The following is an 18,535-nucleotide window of genomic DNA, read 5'->3' as shown; positions in this document are numbered from 1 at the left end:
TAAATCCATTAATCAAATCATCATCATTATCCACAGGTTACTATTGAGATAAATATACGCACAGTGGCTTTTTTCCATTATGATTGCGAATGATCATCACCATTAATGTGTGTCTCTGAAGCAATAATCAAAAAGGAAAGGAAAGAATCCTTTTGTGAATAGCCATGGACAAAAGTTTTAATGACGATAATGATGATGGTGATGATGATGATGGAAATTATAAACTTGAAATACGATAATTTCGTTGCTGTCTTTGTCATCAATATTCATTGAATAATTGGATTTTTCAAAATTTATTTATTTATTCCAAATCGAAACACCTTTTGGAAGAAAATGTGTTGATTATATGATACATTTTATTAATATGATTGTACATAATCATAATCATAATCATTAATCCACTGCAACAACAAATACATTATTCTTTTATTACAATGTTTTGTATTTAATGTATAGCGAATGTGGTGTTTTGTGTAATGAATCAGCATAGTTGTCATCAAGTCATTTTGTATTTTAATTTTTTAGGTCAAATCAGGTAGCCATTGTGAATGATGGTTCAATGATTACAATGAGCCACGCGAATCTCGATTAGCATCACTGGTTCCATTGTTATTATATGCAACAGCATTATCATCAACCAATGGTTGTACAGGTTCACTATATGAATAGTATTGCATTATTCATCATATCTAATTAACAATCAGCAAAGTTATACAAACCATCCAGGAACAAGATAGTCCAATTCACATTTAGACAATTCAATGCTGAATGCCAAACCAGCTGGACAACGTTGTAGACGTGGATAGCCACCGACACAAAGCCAATACCTATCACAATTATTTTCAATTGTTACAGCTCCATTGGGTTTTTCATTACAAATCGCTATAATAATAGAGGTCATCATGATAGAAATTAACATAATCATCACACATACGATGTTTTTGACAATCGGGAACATTTTGTGGCCAATCACACGAATGAATGCGCTCATTATAAAGTAAGGAATATGGACATTGTTGCAAGGTGCCAGTGCCATTCCAACATTGCCAATATTTTGTGCAGGATGTTTCATGCGCAAATGTTCCATAACTCCATGGACAATTGCCAGAATTTGAAGGCGATTCTAGAGATTAGATTAGATTGTCATTGATTTTTTACCGTTTCGGTTTTGTCAACTTACGTCCCATAACCTTGACGCCATCTGGACAGCCAACAATGTATGGATAACCACAATGGTTATCAATCATACCACGACGATAACCAGCAAAAACTAGACCATTTGGACATTTCTCCTCAACAGCATGACCATCATCATCACAACGATAATAATAATCACAATATTTTTCATGCTCTACTAGCCGAAATTTACCATTCTTGCATAGTTCATTTGGTGTCGATATCTGTGATAAAATTGCACCGAAAACTGGATCGATGAAAAAACAGATCAATATTGATGAGAAAAGGATATCCATCATATACACCTACCTAAACAGAAACACAACCCAAACAAACTTGGATTTGAAATTGATTCGATCATTCTATTCGTTTGCTTGGAAAACAGCGTGCAACGTACTATGGATGAGATTTACAAATGATTTTACAATCCAAGTTGTTCAATGTCCAATCAGCGATGAATGTTTATTTGCAAAATTTATCAACAATTTTTCAATTTTCACATCTTTGTCAAAGCAGCGAAAGACAAACTCAAGTGTGTTCGTAAACAATTTACATTTTGCTTCATTACACTTTATTTCATTTGAATCCAAGATGCCAAAAATATATAAATTAAAAAGGCCATTTCAAACAAGATAACAACAACAACTTCAAGGCAAATTAATGGTTCGAAAATCTTCTTTTTTCAAACGAAAATAAAGTTGTCAAACTCATTTATTTTACTCGTTCAACATTCAAATAAAAGAGAAGATGTTTGCGGTCATTGATATTTGCAAAAGACTTACCATGTTAAGATGGAGGATAGTGCAATTATAAGATCATATTTTACAAGATGGCAATATTATCTTAGATTTTTTAAATAAATTAAATTTTTTTTTTGTTGAAAAAAAGGAAATCAAAATACTCGAAAAATGACGCCATCTGGTTGTAGACGTGGCAAACTTATTGTTTTTGTTGTCATCACTCAACGTGTGTTCGATATATGTTTTATTTACGTTTTTCTTCGAAGAAAAATCCTTGTCAATGAATTTCATCATCGATTCTTGTATTTATCAATTTTTTCACAAAAAAATTCCTTTCAACAAAACTAAATAATGTCATCGACAAAACGGTCATATGTGCCTACGGATTCGGATTCCGAACAAGAAGAACGGATGAAAGATCTTAAAGCTCGTGATGAATTCGCACAGCGATTACAAGAAAAAGATAAAGAAAAAACAAGAAATATAGCCGTCAAAAGTGATAAAAAAGGCCTGGAAGAAGCATCAAAACGGCTGAAATTAGAATTAGAAGATCAAACATTAGTTGTGCCGCAATTACGTAAAGAATCTCGTCGACAATATCTGGCCAAACGTAAAGATGATCAATTAACGCTGTTGGAGGCAGCCATTGCTGATGAAGAATATCTATTCGGCAAAGAAAAACTGACCGAAAGTGAGCAAAAACGTCATGATTATAATAAAAAAATACTAGAACTAGCTCGGCAACATGATCAGGTATCGGAATTTGCCAATATACAACGTTATCATATTCCAAGTGAAGAACAAACCGAAGAATATAAAGAAATTGATGACAATGAACGGGTACCGAATTCAGAACAACGAAAATGGGAAGAAGAACGATTAGGAAGTGCCCGGCTTCATTTCGGTGCTAAAGATGCTAAACAACAAAATGCGGCCAAAGAATATGATCTTATTGTTGATGGCATTGAAATTGATTTTGTGAAAGCCTTAACATTGGCCGGTGATGATGATATTAGCCAAGATGATGATGATGATGATAATAAACGAATGACAGAAAAAGATTTGAAAAAACTGTCGATTGAAGAAACTCGTCGATCATTGCCCGTGTATCCATTCAAAGATGATTTAATTGCCGCCATCAATGATCATCAAGTGTTGATTATCGAAGGTGAAACTGGGTCGGGAAAAACAACGCAGATTCCTCAATATTTGATTGATGCTGGTTATTGTAAAGATGGCAAAAAAATTGGTTGTACCCAACCACGTCGTGTAGCTGCTATGAGTGTCGCTGCACGTGTAGCCGAAGAAATGAACACCAAACTTGGTTCGCTTGTTGGCTATTCGATTCGTTTCGAAGATTGCACAAGTGAAAAGACGCTCCTCAAATATATGACTGATGGTATGTTATTGCGAGAATTTTTGGGCGAACCAGATCTAGCATCGTATTCTGTGATAATTATCGATGAAGCTCATGAACGAACTTTACATACTGATATACTATTCGGTCTGGTCAAAGATATTGCACGTTTTCGACCCGATCTCAAACTACTCATTTCATCCGCTACGTTGGATGCGGAAAAATTTAGCGATTTTTTTGATGGTGCACCAGTTTTTCGTATACCTGGCCGTCGTTTTCCTGTTGATATTTATTACACAAAAGCACCCGAAGCTGATTATATTGATGCCTGTGTTGTTACCATATTACAAATTCATATTACACAAAAACTGGGAGATATTCTCGTTTTTCTTCCCGGTCAAGAAGAAATCGAACAATGTCAAGAATTATTACAAGAACGTGTTCGTCGATTAGGCACACGTGTGAGAGAACTGCTAATCCGACCTATTTATGCTAATCTTCCTACTGATATGCAAGCTCAGGTATTTGAGCCAACACCACCGAATTCAAGAAAAGTGGTAATCGCAACAAACATCGCCGAAACATCAATAACCATCGATAACATTATCTATGTTATTGATCCGGGTTATTGCAAACAAAATAGTTTTAATCCAAGAACCGGAATGGAATCTTTGGTAGTCGTGCCCATTTCGAAGGCAAGTGCCAATCAACGTGCTGGCCGTTCTGGTCGTGTTGCACCGGGCAAATGTTTTCGTTTATTTACAGCATGGGCTTTTCAAAATGAATTGGAAGACTCCACCGTTCCAGAAATTCAACGTGTTCATCTTGGAAATGTTGTTCTAATGCTTAAAAGTCTTGGCATCAATGATATCATTCATTTTGATTATCTGGATCCACCATCATCAGAAGCATTGATTATTGCATTAGAACAACTGTATGCACTTGGTGCTTTGAATCATTTGGGCGAATTAACACGTCTCGGCAGAAGAATGGCCGAGTTTCCATTAGATCCAATGATGTCGAGAGCATTGTTAGCCTCGGAAAAATATAATTGCGGCGAAGAGATGCTTACAATTTGCTCCATGTTGAGCGTCAATTCATCCGTATTCTATCGACCAAAAGATAAGGCAGTGTTTGCCGATACAGCCCGTAAACGATTTTTTATGCCGGGTGGTGATCATCTCACCTTGTTGAATGTTTACAAACAATGGATGGATTCGGCTTATTCCAAACAATGGTGTATGGAGAATTTTGTTCAATATCGTTCCATGTGTCGGGCAAGAGATGTTCGTGATCAATTGGAAAAATTAATGGAGCGCGTAGAAGCTGAATGTAAATCGTGCGATAATGATAACATAGCCATACGGAAAACAATAACATCCGGATATTTTTATCATACAGCTAAATTAAATAAAGGCGGACATTATCGTACGATCAAAGGAAACAACACTGTTTTGATTCATCCCAATTCGACATTATTCGATGAACAACCACAATGTGTACTTTATCATGAATTAGTGTTGACCAGCAAGGAATATATGCGACAAGTAATGGAAATCAATCCATCGTGGCTGTTGGAAGTAGCTCCACATTATTATAAACCCAAAGATTTGGATGAAAGTGGTACGTTTGGTAAAAAAATGCCCAAACCAGTGGGAAAATCGGCGGCCGATCTAACTCGAAGTTATTCAAATAACGAATGAATCAATTAGCATAATGTAATATTTTAATCATTTTTGTAAAAATTATTCAATTAGAAAACTTAATTATTCCAGATGATATCTGTAAATGAACCCCCCTAATATGCTTATATAATAAAGTGAAATATCCTTTTATCAATATTATTTGATCGGTGTATCTTTTAAGCTTTTACATTTGATTGGCCCTTTGTCTGTTTTCAAAACATTATCCTTCCATTGCGCTATACAATCGGGTGATGTGGATAAATTGATCTGGAGTTTTTCCCAGATTTTTTTCTTCGGGTCGATTATCTGAAAGGTTATCGGTGTATTCTCTTGGTCATCGGTAATAGATTCGAATAATATTAAATCCCCAGGCTCACTATTGGATGGCGGATCTAATGGTTCAACTTTTCTAGGTTCAGCTACCGATGCGCAAAGTATCATTCCCGATGAAACAACACCACGAATTTTAGCTGGTTTTAAATTGCACAGAACCACAACCAAACGATTTAGTAGCTCTTCGGCTGGCATCAATTGTGCAAGACCGCAGACAATATTTCGGGGTCCAGATGGATCACCAACATCAGTTTTAGTCAAATAAAGACTATCAGCTTCAGGGTGCTTTTCAATTTCACAAATTCGACCGACACGAATTTCAAGAATCTCTGGACCAGGTTCTTGCACGATATTTCCTTCTGTAATGAAAACAAAATAAATTAATTTAATCACTTGGGAAAGTTATCGACTAATTACTTTTTGAAACTTTGGGATATGCAAGTTCTGTTAATTTTTTAAATTCAGGATCTTTAAGCTTCGCACGAACAGGTTCGAGAAGTTTATTCAAATATTTTTCCGTGCATTGTTTCAAATCACCAGGATGTAATGTTTGATCTTGAAAGTCCTTTTCCATTTGCATATAATTCGTATAGGTAACGTTACCATCAAATTTTCGTTCAACAACGATTTGTTCGAACAATGAAAACAATACATGTTTGAAAAATGATAATATTCCATTGTCTTCAATGTTGCCCGGTTCACAAAACGCTCGTTTGATTTTTCTTTTGATATCTTCGGCTGAATCTAGCAGATCGATTTTGGAATCCTCTTCTGATGAACTCATCTTACCGCCAGTCAAACCGGGAACTGTGTTAGGATATAATAGTATTATCAAATTGAAAAGTAATTGTTAATAAGAAATTACCCATCGGGTTCATCAGATGAATACGTTTCGTATATCCCATCATTGGTAAATATTTTTCAGCAAAAGTAAAAATTTTTCTTTGATCAATGCCACCGAATTGGGCGTCAACTTTAAGATATTCTTCATCCAGAGCCTGAAGTCCAGGATAAAGAAGCGAGCTGATCATTGGGTGTTGAACCTGCTTGACTACTTCAGCGCCAGCTTTTTTAGCATCATGTTCGGTCAAAATGGATGATAAACGATATACATCCAATGTAAATTCCTTACTCAATTGATATTCGGTGCCGCGAACAAATTTTAGTTTATCCAATGGTACATTGATCGATTCGAGAACTGTTTTGATCAAACATTCATAATATTCGGTTCGATGTTTAAGTAGATCCCATGGTGCTTTCATATTATCCAGATAGGCGTGCAAATCAGCGAACAGAATTGTAACTTGGCATCCAGCCTTTAAAAAATCCGATATCTTACACATGGGAACGAAATAGGCAATATGAGGCTTTCCAGTGGTAGCCGTTCCCCAATAGATTTTCAAATCTCTCTGTTTTACAATCTCTTTCAGCCGATCTTCGCCAAGAATTTCCTAAATTCAATGATAAATGAGACAGAGAAAATCTTTTTGTTTTGTTTCCTACCTGAACATTTCGGGAAATTAATTGAAATTTTTGGTCATCAGTCAATTGGTCTTGAGACATGATTAGAGATGGATATTGATTTGGAGAGTTATTGCAAATCACAAGAGGGAAAAGCCGATGTGTTGGCAATAGCCATTAAATCGATAATTGCATCAGCCACACGTGCAATGATGTGGCTGAGATAAACACAGCCAGACAATGTCAGTATAAATAGCTGCGAGCGTCAGTTTAAGATTCGAATTTTTTATTCAATCAAAACAATTTAAAAACAATTTACAATGAAAAATGAATTCGTCAAGGCTGTATTTAATAAGAATGAATTAATGAATAGACAGAATATGTGTAACAATCAGTGAAACAAATAATTATTATAATAACACAGATCAATTGGGCAAATCCAGTTTGAAATGACAACTCGATTCATCGAACATTTGCGACTTGTTGTTTGCTTGTTTATTACGTTTTCTTAAGAAAATATAATTAAGCTCATTCTGTGAATCATTCGATGATGATGACTTGACCATTGCGGACATATTGCGTATATTTACAGGAAAATTCTGACAAATTACTCGCGAAATTTCATCGTTGATTTGTTTGCGATAATCACCACAAAATTGATTCATCACTTGTCGTTTTCGAATGATCGAAATTTTATCATTGTTTAAAATATTATAAGCTTTCCAAAGCGATTCTTTTCGCCGTTCATTTTTAGCTTTATCGAATTCATTTTTCAGTTGCTCTCGACACCAAACCAATTCTGCTTTGAATTCAATCGATTTAGCCTCGTCCAAACTGGAATTTTCATTCTTTTTTTCTTGGTTGTTATTTGCTGCATTCAGTCTGATGTTCTTGATACCTTTATTTAGTTTTCTGATTCCTGTTGGCATATTGTAATTTTCGAAAAAAATAAAAAATAAAATCATGTGTTGATTTTCCAAAATTGAAGCAAAACTTTTTTTAATCAATAATGAACCGTTCAAAGAAAATGTGACGAAATTTTTTTTGAAAACAAACTTTAAAAAATAATAAATTCTTTTAAGGATAATGATTGAGTGATTAAACAGCGATATAGAGAGGTAATGCGCCAATTGAAATGTAACAATTTCAACAAAAGCTTTTTTGGGACCACAGAAAATCAGACATAATTTTAGAAAGTTTCGATTTAAGAATATAGCACTTCTCGAATGAACTGAAACAAAGGAAAATATGATTAGGATTGTTTTGAGGCAAGTTATTATCGAGTCTGTTACCTCATCAAGTGTAAAAGATGATTCATTGCTTGGTCTTGGTCTTTGTCGGTTGAACATTGGATGATTACCGCCAAACGCACCGGCAAAAGTTGAAAATGCATTACCGAATCCACGTGGTGCGCCCATTGCACCTAGAGCACCAGGTATCAAACTACCAAAATCACCGAATCCAGTCGGCCCTGAAGGCGATGATCGAATCTTTTTGCTATTCCAAATTTCTATGCAGCGTTTGATTTTCAGTGCACAACAAATGAAATCATTGAAATAGATTTCATCTTCGATTCGATTTGCTTCTTTCGGTCGATGACAATAACGATTGACCAACAGTCGCAAAACAACTCGATTAACATTGATTCCGACTTCACGGAAGGCAGCTTTCAGTTGACCAGAATTAATGGCCATGTTATTTTCAGTGTCGAATTTTTTGAAAATCTCCGACCAATTGCGCAAATGCCGCCATAAAATGACAAATTCATCGAATCCAAGTTTACCTAATTGTGCCAATCAAAATGAATCGTTTTGGCCATTTCGTCCGAATCTTACCTGAAGCATCAGTGTCCATCAAAGCTATCATGGAACGACATGATTCCACTGAAAATCCTTCGAATTTCAGTTCTGGAGAAATTGGAGAAATAAGTTGTATTGTTTGCAATTAGTAATGATTTGTAGCAAACCTTTTTTGAAAACATGATTAATAACTTTTTGCAATTCCATTGCATCAACTTCCATATCATCACCGGCAATTTTACTGAAAAATTTATAGGCAGATTTCTCTTCGGGACGTTGATCGTACGGATCACCAATATCATTGGGACCATCTCTCTGTGATTGATCGAAAAGAATTGAATATTTTAAAACAATGTTAATGAGTTTGGTGGATTGGGTGTCAGTGGAAAGCAAACAAGCAAAATGAACAAAAATAATGATTAGGTGAAAAACAAAATAAAAGAAGGATGAATGTTGCAATTAGATAATGAATACAAACCAAATCTGTAGCCCGCTTAGCTCGTTTTTGATGACCCATGCCAATGGAATTCAATGCAGTATTGAAAAAATCATTAGTATTGACATTTCTTCCTTGGTAACAATCATTAGCCATACTAAAAAGCGGTATACACATGTTAATAATTCGCATTAAATCAAAATTAAATGAAGCATTATTTCCTCTATCGTCATATGGCAATGGATCCGGGTCTGGTTTAAAATCATGAACTATTGTTTCGTCGATTGGAGGACCATCGTAAATTGGGGTATTCTGTCAATGTCAAACAGATTCAAGATTAAACAAAACAATTATAGAACAGAGAATCAAACAATTTGAAATTGACAATTTGCAAAACACGGGAATGATAAATTAAATAAGAAAAGACAATCCAATCCAAATACATACATCTTCAGCATCAGGAGTTCCCGGTGAAACTGGTATGTCTTCTTTCTGTGAAATACCCATTTCTTCGTCATTTTCCATGACATGTTGGGCTGGTTTTTCAGTGAAAAATCTGATTATAAAGTCACCTTTACTATTCGGTTCGAATGTTGATGGTATTATGCAATAGCGGCCTTTTTTCGAATGAAAATATCATCAGTAAAAATTGAAAATCAAACAATACAAACCTGGTTTCAATCGATAGCGACCGTTGACTTCACGAAGATTGATAAAAGCAGGAGATCGGGCACAAGAAGCGTTATATTTGAAAAAATTGGTAGTCAGCATTACTTGATCATTGGATTGCCTAGTGAATAATAGAATATAATAAATAGAATAATTGAATGAATTTGATAGAGAATAATCCAACCTCATAACACCATAACTATTTTCATTAACTTCATAGATGACAAATCCAATGGTTAGATTATCGAGACCCATTTTGCGTTTGATACGGTGATTTTTTTGCATCAATGCAACCACACATGTGCAAAGTTCATCATCATCATCATGTTCAGTCAATGTAATCATATATTGCGGATTTAGATAGAATGTATTCAAATGATTACGACAACCGCCCGCACTAACACCCGGTATCCATTGTCCTTCAAAATAATTTACTTGCCAGGCTTTTTTGCTGTCTGAAAGTAATCCATAGATAATCATGCTATCATCAACCAAACAAAACTTACCATCGTCAAGAGAATCAGGAGTCAAGTTGGTGATTTCAATATTGGTGAAGTTTTTCTGAAAATCAGCAAAAGACATCCAAAATTCACCATCAGCGTCGAAGGTCAAACCGATTCGTTGTTTTTCTTCCGATGAAACAATCGACCATTCACGCGATCTATATAAAATATGAAGACATTATGATATAAAGATAAAATTATTATGGAACAAGTTCAATACTTGTCACTCCAGGCACCAGTCCATTCAGCTTCATTACCCCAAGGATTACGAATACGTACTAATGGCAATTTGCCTTGCACTCGTACATGATCAACATGTACATATTTGACCGATGTTATCGAATATGCATGACCTTTAATCAGTCCATTATGCATAACGGCTTCCATTTGAGATGCATCTTCCACACTAATACTGCAACCCATAAATGAACCACGTTGATGCCCTTTATGCATTATGGTGAACAAATTGGGTGGGCATTCATCCGTTTGGATTTCATAATGTTCAGTGAGACCACCGGTGAAATCTTCCATAGCTTCGCTAGTTGTGCCACCTTTCAACGATTCATATGACCCATGAAGCTTTGCGTAAGCTTTTTCCAATAATGCTCCCCAAAATTCATTCACTTCTTCCGAATGCATCATGACCAATTTGCCGTTGATCGTTGGCAATCGATCATCCACAACAACATCAATCCATTTGCCGTATTGCCAAAAACGAAAATGAAATATACCTGGATGATTGGTCATTTTAAGAAATGAGCTTGACAATAACATTGATTCACTCACCAGCATAATCATTCTTATCGAACGACTGATCAGGTGGGACAACCCGATCAAAATATTTTTCATTCATAGTTAGATTTGCAACAGCTAATCACAATTACAAACCAGTTTTCAATTATTATAGAAATGATTGATTGTGAAATAAATACCTGCCAAAAACCAACAATTACCGAGTTCACCTTGGTTAACATCGAAACGAGCTGCACCATGGCTGATGAATTTGGGATGATTGACAATCTGATTCGGTCGTAACCATTTGAATTTGCGTGGACCACGTCCATGAAGATAATAGGATTGGTCATTTGCTGGAAATGCTGGATCATCAAACAGCTGTCCTTCCAGAAGACATTTTTCCTTCAATTTTGCATAATCCTGTGGTGGACCAGAATAATTTGATGTTAGACCGGATCTTCGTTCACCGAGCTAAATCCATATGAGAATAAGAAATGATTAGCGATTTGAAAAGGTGTAAAACATCATTATTTACAAAGAAAACATCTCGAGGATAGATACGAGAATTGGGCACTAATGAATTCAATAATTGTTGAAACATTTTTCAATTAAATTCACATGTTTGGAAATGTTGACATTCCACTCAGAGCAGTGAATCGAATGAATGAGAATCATTTATTCGGTTGGTTGCTATAAACAACAATATTTGGCCAACCGAACAATATAGCAAAACAATATGAAACTCAACACATACCAGGTGTGTTTGTGAGCAATGCAGTCATCAAATCAAAAAGCAATGCTACCACAATAGGTCGGTATCCTCATCATCATTAAAATGATTATGCCACTAATAAGTGGTTAATCACACAAACTAACTATTCATTTTGCCCACACGTTTTTTGTTCATAAGCGAAATTTGTTTCGTGACAGTTATCAATTTGCCTATTAATATTGACTGATATTAGTGGAAATTATGAATACATACTGTCAACACTCCTTCATTCTTTTTGTTAGCATTAAAATTGGAAAAAATGCATGGATTATGATAATATTAGTTTTAATATTGAATAGATAAATAATTACATTATAAATTCGATAATCTTCCATGTTGTCAATTTATTATTTGGGTCAATAATAACAAACATTCAAAACCAAAAAGGTGGGCTATCAAACAACAACAAACTTGGGCAATGTTATTTTTGTTTGGAATGTTGTCGATGGTGGAAAGAAAACAAGGCCTTTAACACATTTGGAATACAAGTGAATAATTCTTGGTCATCATATGTAGTGTGAATGGAATTGATCCACTCCAGTATACACACATATGATCAGGGCCGGTCCGAGGAAACGCGGGGCCCTGTGCAAATTTTACATGCGAGGCCTTTTTTTAAGTAATGATGCGGGGCCTTAAAAAATTCGAATTTAAAATCTAACATGAAGATAATCTTCATTTAACAATGCCAAATTTCAAGTCAGGAATGAAGAATATCTTCATTTAGCAAATCCAAATCGATAATCTGAAATGAAGAATATCTTTTCATAACAAAACCAAATTTCAATTCTGAAATGAAGAATTTCTTCTTGTAGCAAATCCAAATTTCAATTCTGAAATGAAGAATTACTTCATTTAGCAAATCCAAATCGATAATCTGAAATGAAGAATATCTTTTCATAACAAATCCAAATTTCAAATCAGAAATGAAGAATATCTTTTCATAACAAATCCAAATTTCAAATCAGAAATGAAGAATATCTTTTCATAACAAAACCAAATTTCAATTCTGAAATGAAGAATTACTTCATTTAGCAAATCCAAATCGATAATCTGAAATGAAGAATATCTTTTCATAACAAATCCAAATTTCAAATCAGAAATGAAGAATATCTTTTCATAACAAATCCAAATTTCAAATCAGAAATGAAGAATATCTTTTCATAACAAAACCAAATTTCAATTCTGAAATGAAGAATTTCTTCTTGTAGCAAATCCAAATTTCAAATCAGAAATGAAGAATATCTTCATTTAACAAATTCAAATTTCAATTCTGAAATGAAGAATTACTTCATTTAGCAAATCCAAATTGATAATCTGAAATGAAGAATATCTTTTCATAACAAATCCAAATTTCAAATCAGAAATGAAGAATATCTTTTCATAACAAAACCAAATTTCAATTCTGAAATGAAGAATTACTTCTTGTAGCAAATCCAAATCGATAATCTGAAATGAAGAATATCTTTTCATAACAAAACCAAATTTCAATTCTGAAATGAAGAATTTCTTCTTGTAGCAAATCCAAATTTCAATTCTGAAATGAAGAATATCTTTTCATAACAAAACCAAATTTCAATTCTGAAATGAAGAATTACTTCATTTAGCAAATCCAAATTGATAATCTGAAATGAAGAATATCTTTTCATAACAAAACCAAATTTCAAATCAGAAATGAAGAATAACTCCATTTAACAAATCCAAATTTCAATTCTGAAATGAAGAATTACTTCATTTAGCAAATCCAAATTGATAATCTGAAATGAAGAATATCTTCATTTAACAAATCCAAATTTCAATTCTGAAATGAAGAATTACTTCATTTAGCAAATCCAAATTGATAATCTGAAATGAAGAATATCTTCATTTAACAAATCCAAATTTCAATTCTGAAATGAAGAATATTTTCGTGTAACAAATCCAAATTTCAAATCAGAAATGAAGAATATTTTCGTGTAACAAATCCAAATTTCAATTCTGAATTGAAGAATAACTTCGCGTAACAAATCCAAATTGATAATCTGAAATGAAGAATTTCTTCTTGTAACAAATCCAAATTGATAATCTGAAATGAAGAATTTCTTCTTGTAACAAATCCAAATTGATAATCTGAAATGAAGAATTTCTTCTTGTAACAAATCCAAATTTCAATTCTGAATTGAAGAATAACTTCGCGTAACAAATCCAAATTTCAATTCTGAAATGAAGAATAACTCCATTTAACAAATCCAAATTGATAATCTGAAATGAAAAGAATCTTCATTTAGCAAATCCAAATTTCAATTCTGAAATGAAGAATAACTCCATTTAACAAATCCAAATTGATAATCTGAAATGAAAAGAATCTTCATTTAGCAAATCCAAATTTCAATTCTGAATTGAAGAATAACTTCGCGTAACAAATCCAAATTGATAATCTGAAATGAAGAATTTCTTCTTGTAACAAATCCAAAGGCAATGAAAGTGACGGAATTTCATTCATTCTCTAAATTGGATAACAATTAATGAAATTAAAGAAAAGACACTCATACCTTGAAATCTTTGGCATTTTCTTGTAGGATTTTCCAGTTACAATTTTAATCATTTTTTAGTTCGATTCGTAAATTCGAAATTCAACATTCCAATCAATTAAAAACACAATTCTTGAGTAAACAATTCGGCTTATGATCCAATGAATAAGAAAAACTGCCATCATTTTTTCGAAAGTAAGGTTCGATAAAAAAAGTAAAATAAAAACCAATTTAATCATTCGTATTTTCAATCAAATCATAACACAAAGAAAAAATTTTGGCGGAAAATAAATTTTTGTTTATCACGGCAGAATTTCCAATGCTTATTTCGGCGCCAATTTGAACCGTTCGTATAACACGTGATTTTCAAATTATTTGCAATTGCCAAAAATGAGAATAATTAATTACAAAATATCGAATGGAAATAAAAACAAAAGCTTTTTATTTATCATGAATTTGTCCATGAAATGTTGAAATGTTGAATGTAATGATCGAAAGATGTTAGATATGAAATTTGGATTTGTTATTAACAGAATCTTCATGTTACAATGGAAATTCGAAGTTGTTATTGAAGGATTCTCTTCATGCTAGTTTGGAAATTTGGATTTATTATTAAAAGAATCTTTTAGGTTAGGTTTTGCAGTTTCACAATTTACAAATTCAACCAGTTTCCAAGTTAAATTGGCGCCATTTTCACGTTTTCAAACAAATCAATGGAGGAATCATGAGATGTTAACTTGATTTTTTCCTTAGTTTGATAATTCTGATTGAATTTTGTTAGGTTTGTCTATTTTAGAATCAATTTGGCGCCTTTTTTACGTTTTCAAACAAATCAATGGAGGAATCATGAGATGTCAACTTGATTTTTTTACAAGTTTCATTATTCTGATTGAATTTTGTTAGCTTTTGCAGTTTTAGAATCAATTTGGCGCCTTTTTTACGTTTTCAAACAAATCAATGGAAGAATCTTATGAGGTTAACTTGATCTTTTCACAAGTTTCATGATTCTGATTGAATTTTGTTAGGTTTTGCGATTTCATAATGAATTTGGCGCCTTTTTTACGTTTTCAAACAATCCAATGGAAGAATATTATGAGGTTCACTTGATTTTTTCCTTAGTTTCATAATTCTGATTGGATTTTGTTAGCTTTTGCAGTTTTACAATGAATTTGGCGCCTTTTTTACGTTTTCAAACAAACCAATGGAAGAATCTTATGAAGTTAACTTGATATTTTCACAAGTTTTATGATTCTGTTTGAATTTTGTGAGGTTTGCGTATTTGAGAAACAATTTGGCGCTTTTTTTACGTTTTTAAACAAACCAATAGAAGAATCTTGTAAGGTTAACTTGATTTTTTCCTTAGTTTCATAATTCTGATTGAATTTTGTTAGGTTTTCCAGTTTCCAAGTTAAATTGGCGCCATTTTCACGTTTTCAAACAAACGAAGGAAAGAATCTTATGAGGTTTACTTGATCTTTTCACAAGTTTCATAATTCTGATTGAATTTTGTTTGGTTTTCCAGTTTCCAAGTTAAATTGGCGCCATTTTCATGTTTTCAAACAAATCTATAGAAGAATCTTATGAGGTTAACTTGATTTTTTCATTAGTTTAATAATTCTGTTCCAAGTTTGAGCCTCGCTTTTAACAGATCGCATTTTTTGGGCCTCGCTATTCTCTGATCGCATTTTTTGGGCCTCGCTATTCTCTGATCGCATTTTTTGGGCCTACCTTTTCCCTGATCGCATTTTTTGGGCCTTTTTATAAACTGGTTGAATTTTTTGGGCCTCACTTTTTACTGATCGCATTTTTTTGGGCCTCGCTATTCTCTGATCGCATTTTTTGGGCCTACCTTTTCCCTGATCGCATTTTTTGGGCCTTTTTATAAACTGGTTGAATTTTTTGGGCCTCACTTTTTAATGATCGCATTTTTTTGGGCCTCGCTATTCTCTGATCGCATTTTTTGGGCCTACCTTTTCCCTGATCGCATTTTTTGGGCCTTTTTATAAACTGGTTGAATTTTTTGGGCCTCACTTTTTAATGATCGCATTTTTTTGGGCCTCGCTATTCTCTGATCGCATTTTTTGGGCCTACCTTTTCCCTGATCGCATTTTTTTGGGCCTCGCTATTCTCTGATCGCATTTTTTGGGCCTCACTTTTTAATGATCGCATTTTTTTGGGCCTCGATTTTGATGATTTTATAGGCGTTTTGCTAATCAAGTTTATGGAATTTTTTGAATCAATTCGTTGTTATTGTTTAAATTCCACTTTATTTTGTTAATTTGTACATTGTGCATTGAATTTTCAAGGCAGATTTGCAATTGGCATCGCAATTTTCAACAAAGATCCATAAGCGAGGCCTCGCTTGAAATTTAACGCTTTATATAACATTTAATCATTTAAATGAAATATTGATGTCTAAGAAGAAAATATTTGTTTATTTTCTTTTGTTTCGATACTTGTTTAATATTTTTTCTTAAAATAAGTAAAGTAGATTGTTTTTTTTGATTTATATAACATGTGCTTTGATTCATAAGAGATATAACAAAAATCTTTCAGTGGTATGAATTTATGTGAGAACATTTTCGACTTATTGATTGAACTCACATGCTTCTCACTCACATGCTACTCGCTTGAGAACATGCATACAATGAAAAAAAGCAAAAAAAAAAAAAAAATTTTTCGAAGCGCGGGGCCTTTGGAAGCGCGGGGCCCTGTGCAGTCGCACACCTCGCACACCCCAAAATCCGGCCCTGCATATGATATATATTGAGTTTCACTAATCAAAACATCAACATCAACTTGAAACTGTAATCAACACACACTGCAGTGATGTGCTGCTTGATTGGTGATTATTTGTCTATGGCCATTCAATCAATCAATAAACATTTGGATGGCACTTTAGTTGGATATTTGATTCATATTTCATCATTAAAAATACAAATTTTATCACTCTCGAACAAAATTCTGTTGTGGTTTTTCTGTTTTGGCTTGATGATGAAGGACAATTGGATAATAACATTATTGGTGTGTTTGTTTATCAAATTTTTATCATTTCTATTTGTTTGTGCTACAACTACAAATTGGTCTTTTTTCCCTTTCTGTTGATGATTTATCAACAAAATAACACCATCACAATCACAGTAGCAGTATCCTTGTTTGAAATGATAATTGGTTACGGTTGTTATTAAATAAAACGAGGAGGTCAAAAAATGACAATCAAAATTCAATTAAATGGTTTCCGTAGAGGTATTTTTGTGTTTTAACTGTATCCATCATTTAATTGTTGACGTTGAATGTTTTGTTTTTTTGCCAAAACAATCAACAAGTTTCGGTAAATGAATTGAATTGTCCATTTTCGGACACACAAACATATCATCAAACACACTATAAAAGTATACCTCTAGAAAATAATCTAAGAAAAACTAACAGCAGAAAAAACTTGTTTACCTTGACTTTTTCATTCACTCATTCGATTGGAATTGATGATGAGTGTTACTTTATGATAAATCTAAGAAAGCTACGGTATCATATTCATCATGAGTGTCATACGTTTGTTGGTTAAAATTACCTTAAAGAAATGATCCTGTGGTTTGAGCGATGTAATGGATTCACGCCAATCCGATTTGATTAGATTGGATTTTTGATTTTTGTATTTCCATTGGGCATTTTTTAATTCCTCCAGTATTTTTTCATCCATTTTTTCCACTTTTTCAACGACATGACCAATTTTCAATTCCTTGCCGATTTCATTGGCAACATTGCGTATGATATTGATTGCTGGGCCACGAAACTGGCTTAACATGCCCATTATGTTGCCTAAATTCGGACCAGGGTCCTTATTACCGTCAGCGGTATTTTTTCGACCCGGGGGCTAATCAAATGAATGGATTGATTACTGAACACTAATGAAATTGCAGTGACATACCCGAAATACAATTTTTCCATTTTCAAAATGAAAGCAGTTTATAATATCGCTGACAATTGCAGCGGCCATTCTTTATTTGCAACACTTTTATTACAAACAATTCAAACATACAAAACAAATTCAAATAGACATCAGCAGAGAGATTGGATTGGATAAGCAAAACAAAAGATCAAAAGATGATTTTATTTGTCATTTATAGATCATTCGAGAAACTCAGTCTAAATAATTATTCAGCATGACTGTTGCTTCTATTATTTATGCTTAGTGGAAACAATTTCAAGGATCTCGACATTCACACAATTACCGCACACGCATATGATGATAATTATGCACAAAGCAGACGTATGCATCAAAGCATCATTCTTAGATGAATATTCTTTTCGCAAACGGCAGACGCCCAACAAAAACAAATTCCACACATAAAAAATGAGGCT

At 33.5% G+C, this 18,535-nt stretch overlaps 4 protein-coding genes and 1 long non-coding RNA gene across 6 annotated transcripts; 2 read left to right on the top strand and 3 right to left on the bottom strand.

Moving 5' to 3' along the window:
- Positions 1-277: 277 nt before the first annotated feature.
- LOC113796615 (protein obstructor-E-like) lies at positions 278-1,709 on the bottom strand. Its single transcript, XM_027346917.2, has 5 exons — positions 1,486-1,709; positions 1,181-1,423; positions 935-1,123; positions 720-882; positions 278-657 (listed from the first exon to the last, which is right to left on the bottom strand). Exons 1-5 carry the CDS (start codon positions 1,535-1,537, stop codon positions 564-566), a joined length of 741 nt encoding a protein of 246 aa, XP_027202718.1. The 5' UTR covers positions 1,538-1,709; the 3' UTR covers positions 278-563.
- A 419-nt stretch (positions 1,710-2,128) lies between these two features.
- On the top strand, positions 2,129-5,117 carry l(2)37Cb (DEAH-box helicase 16 lethal (2) 37Cb). Its single transcript, XM_075823695.1, has one exon. It carries the CDS (start codon positions 2,268-2,270, stop codon positions 4,974-4,976), a length of 2,709 nt encoding a protein of 902 aa, XP_075679810.1. The 5' UTR covers positions 2,129-2,267; the 3' UTR covers positions 4,977-5,117.
- LOC142645504 (tyrosine--tRNA ligase, cytoplasmic-like) lies at positions 5,115-5,486 on the bottom strand. Its single transcript, XM_075821867.1, has one exon. It carries the CDS (start codon positions 5,484-5,486, stop codon positions 5,115-5,117), a length of 372 nt encoding a protein of 123 aa, XP_075677982.1.
- A 214-nt stretch (positions 5,487-5,700) lies between these two features.
- Positions 5,701-18,490, bottom strand: LOC113796610 (calpain-9-like). 2 transcript variants are annotated; one of them, XM_027346913.2, is made up of 15 exons: positions 18,102-18,490; positions 17,745-18,047; positions 11,092-11,365; positions 10,946-11,029; positions 10,380-10,890; positions 10,163-10,317; positions 9,841-10,111; positions 9,659-9,777; positions 9,435-9,604; positions 9,030-9,299; positions 8,719-8,866; positions 8,588-8,659; positions 8,045-8,535; positions 6,157-6,742; positions 5,701-6,098 (listed from the first exon to the last, which is right to left on the bottom strand). In XM_027346913.2, exons 1-15 carry the CDS (start codon positions 18,168-18,170, stop codon positions 5,701-5,703), a joined length of 3,921 nt encoding a protein of 1,306 aa, XP_027202714.2. In that variant the 5' UTR covers positions 18,171-18,490. The 2 variants fall into 2 exon arrangements, with proteins under 2 accessions (XP_027202714.2, XP_075679746.1); XM_075823631.1 differs by lacking the exons at positions 5,701-6,098; positions 6,157-6,742 and adding an exon at positions 7,721-7,983 and having other exon boundaries at positions 18,102-18,485.
- Positions 13,813-16,877, top strand: LOC142646196 (uncharacterized). Its single transcript, XR_012847169.1, has 2 exons — positions 13,813-15,639; positions 15,762-16,877. It is a non-coding gene; the product is annotated as an uncharacterized LOC142646196 (long non-coding RNA).
- Positions 18,491-18,535: the final 45 nt, after the last annotated feature.

This window comes from Dermatophagoides pteronyssinus, unplaced genomic scaffold, assembly GCF_027571235.1.
Source record: "Dermatophagoides pteronyssinus isolate colony J.1.1.1.1 unplaced genomic scaffold, Derpt_VIB-CSIC_2022.12 sq0001, whole genome shotgun sequence".
In the NCBI taxonomy this organism is placed as follows: Eukaryota; Metazoa; Arthropoda; class Arachnida; order Sarcoptiformes; family Pyroglyphidae; genus Dermatophagoides; species Dermatophagoides pteronyssinus.
This window is presented reverse-complemented; position numbering and strand designations above follow the sequence as displayed.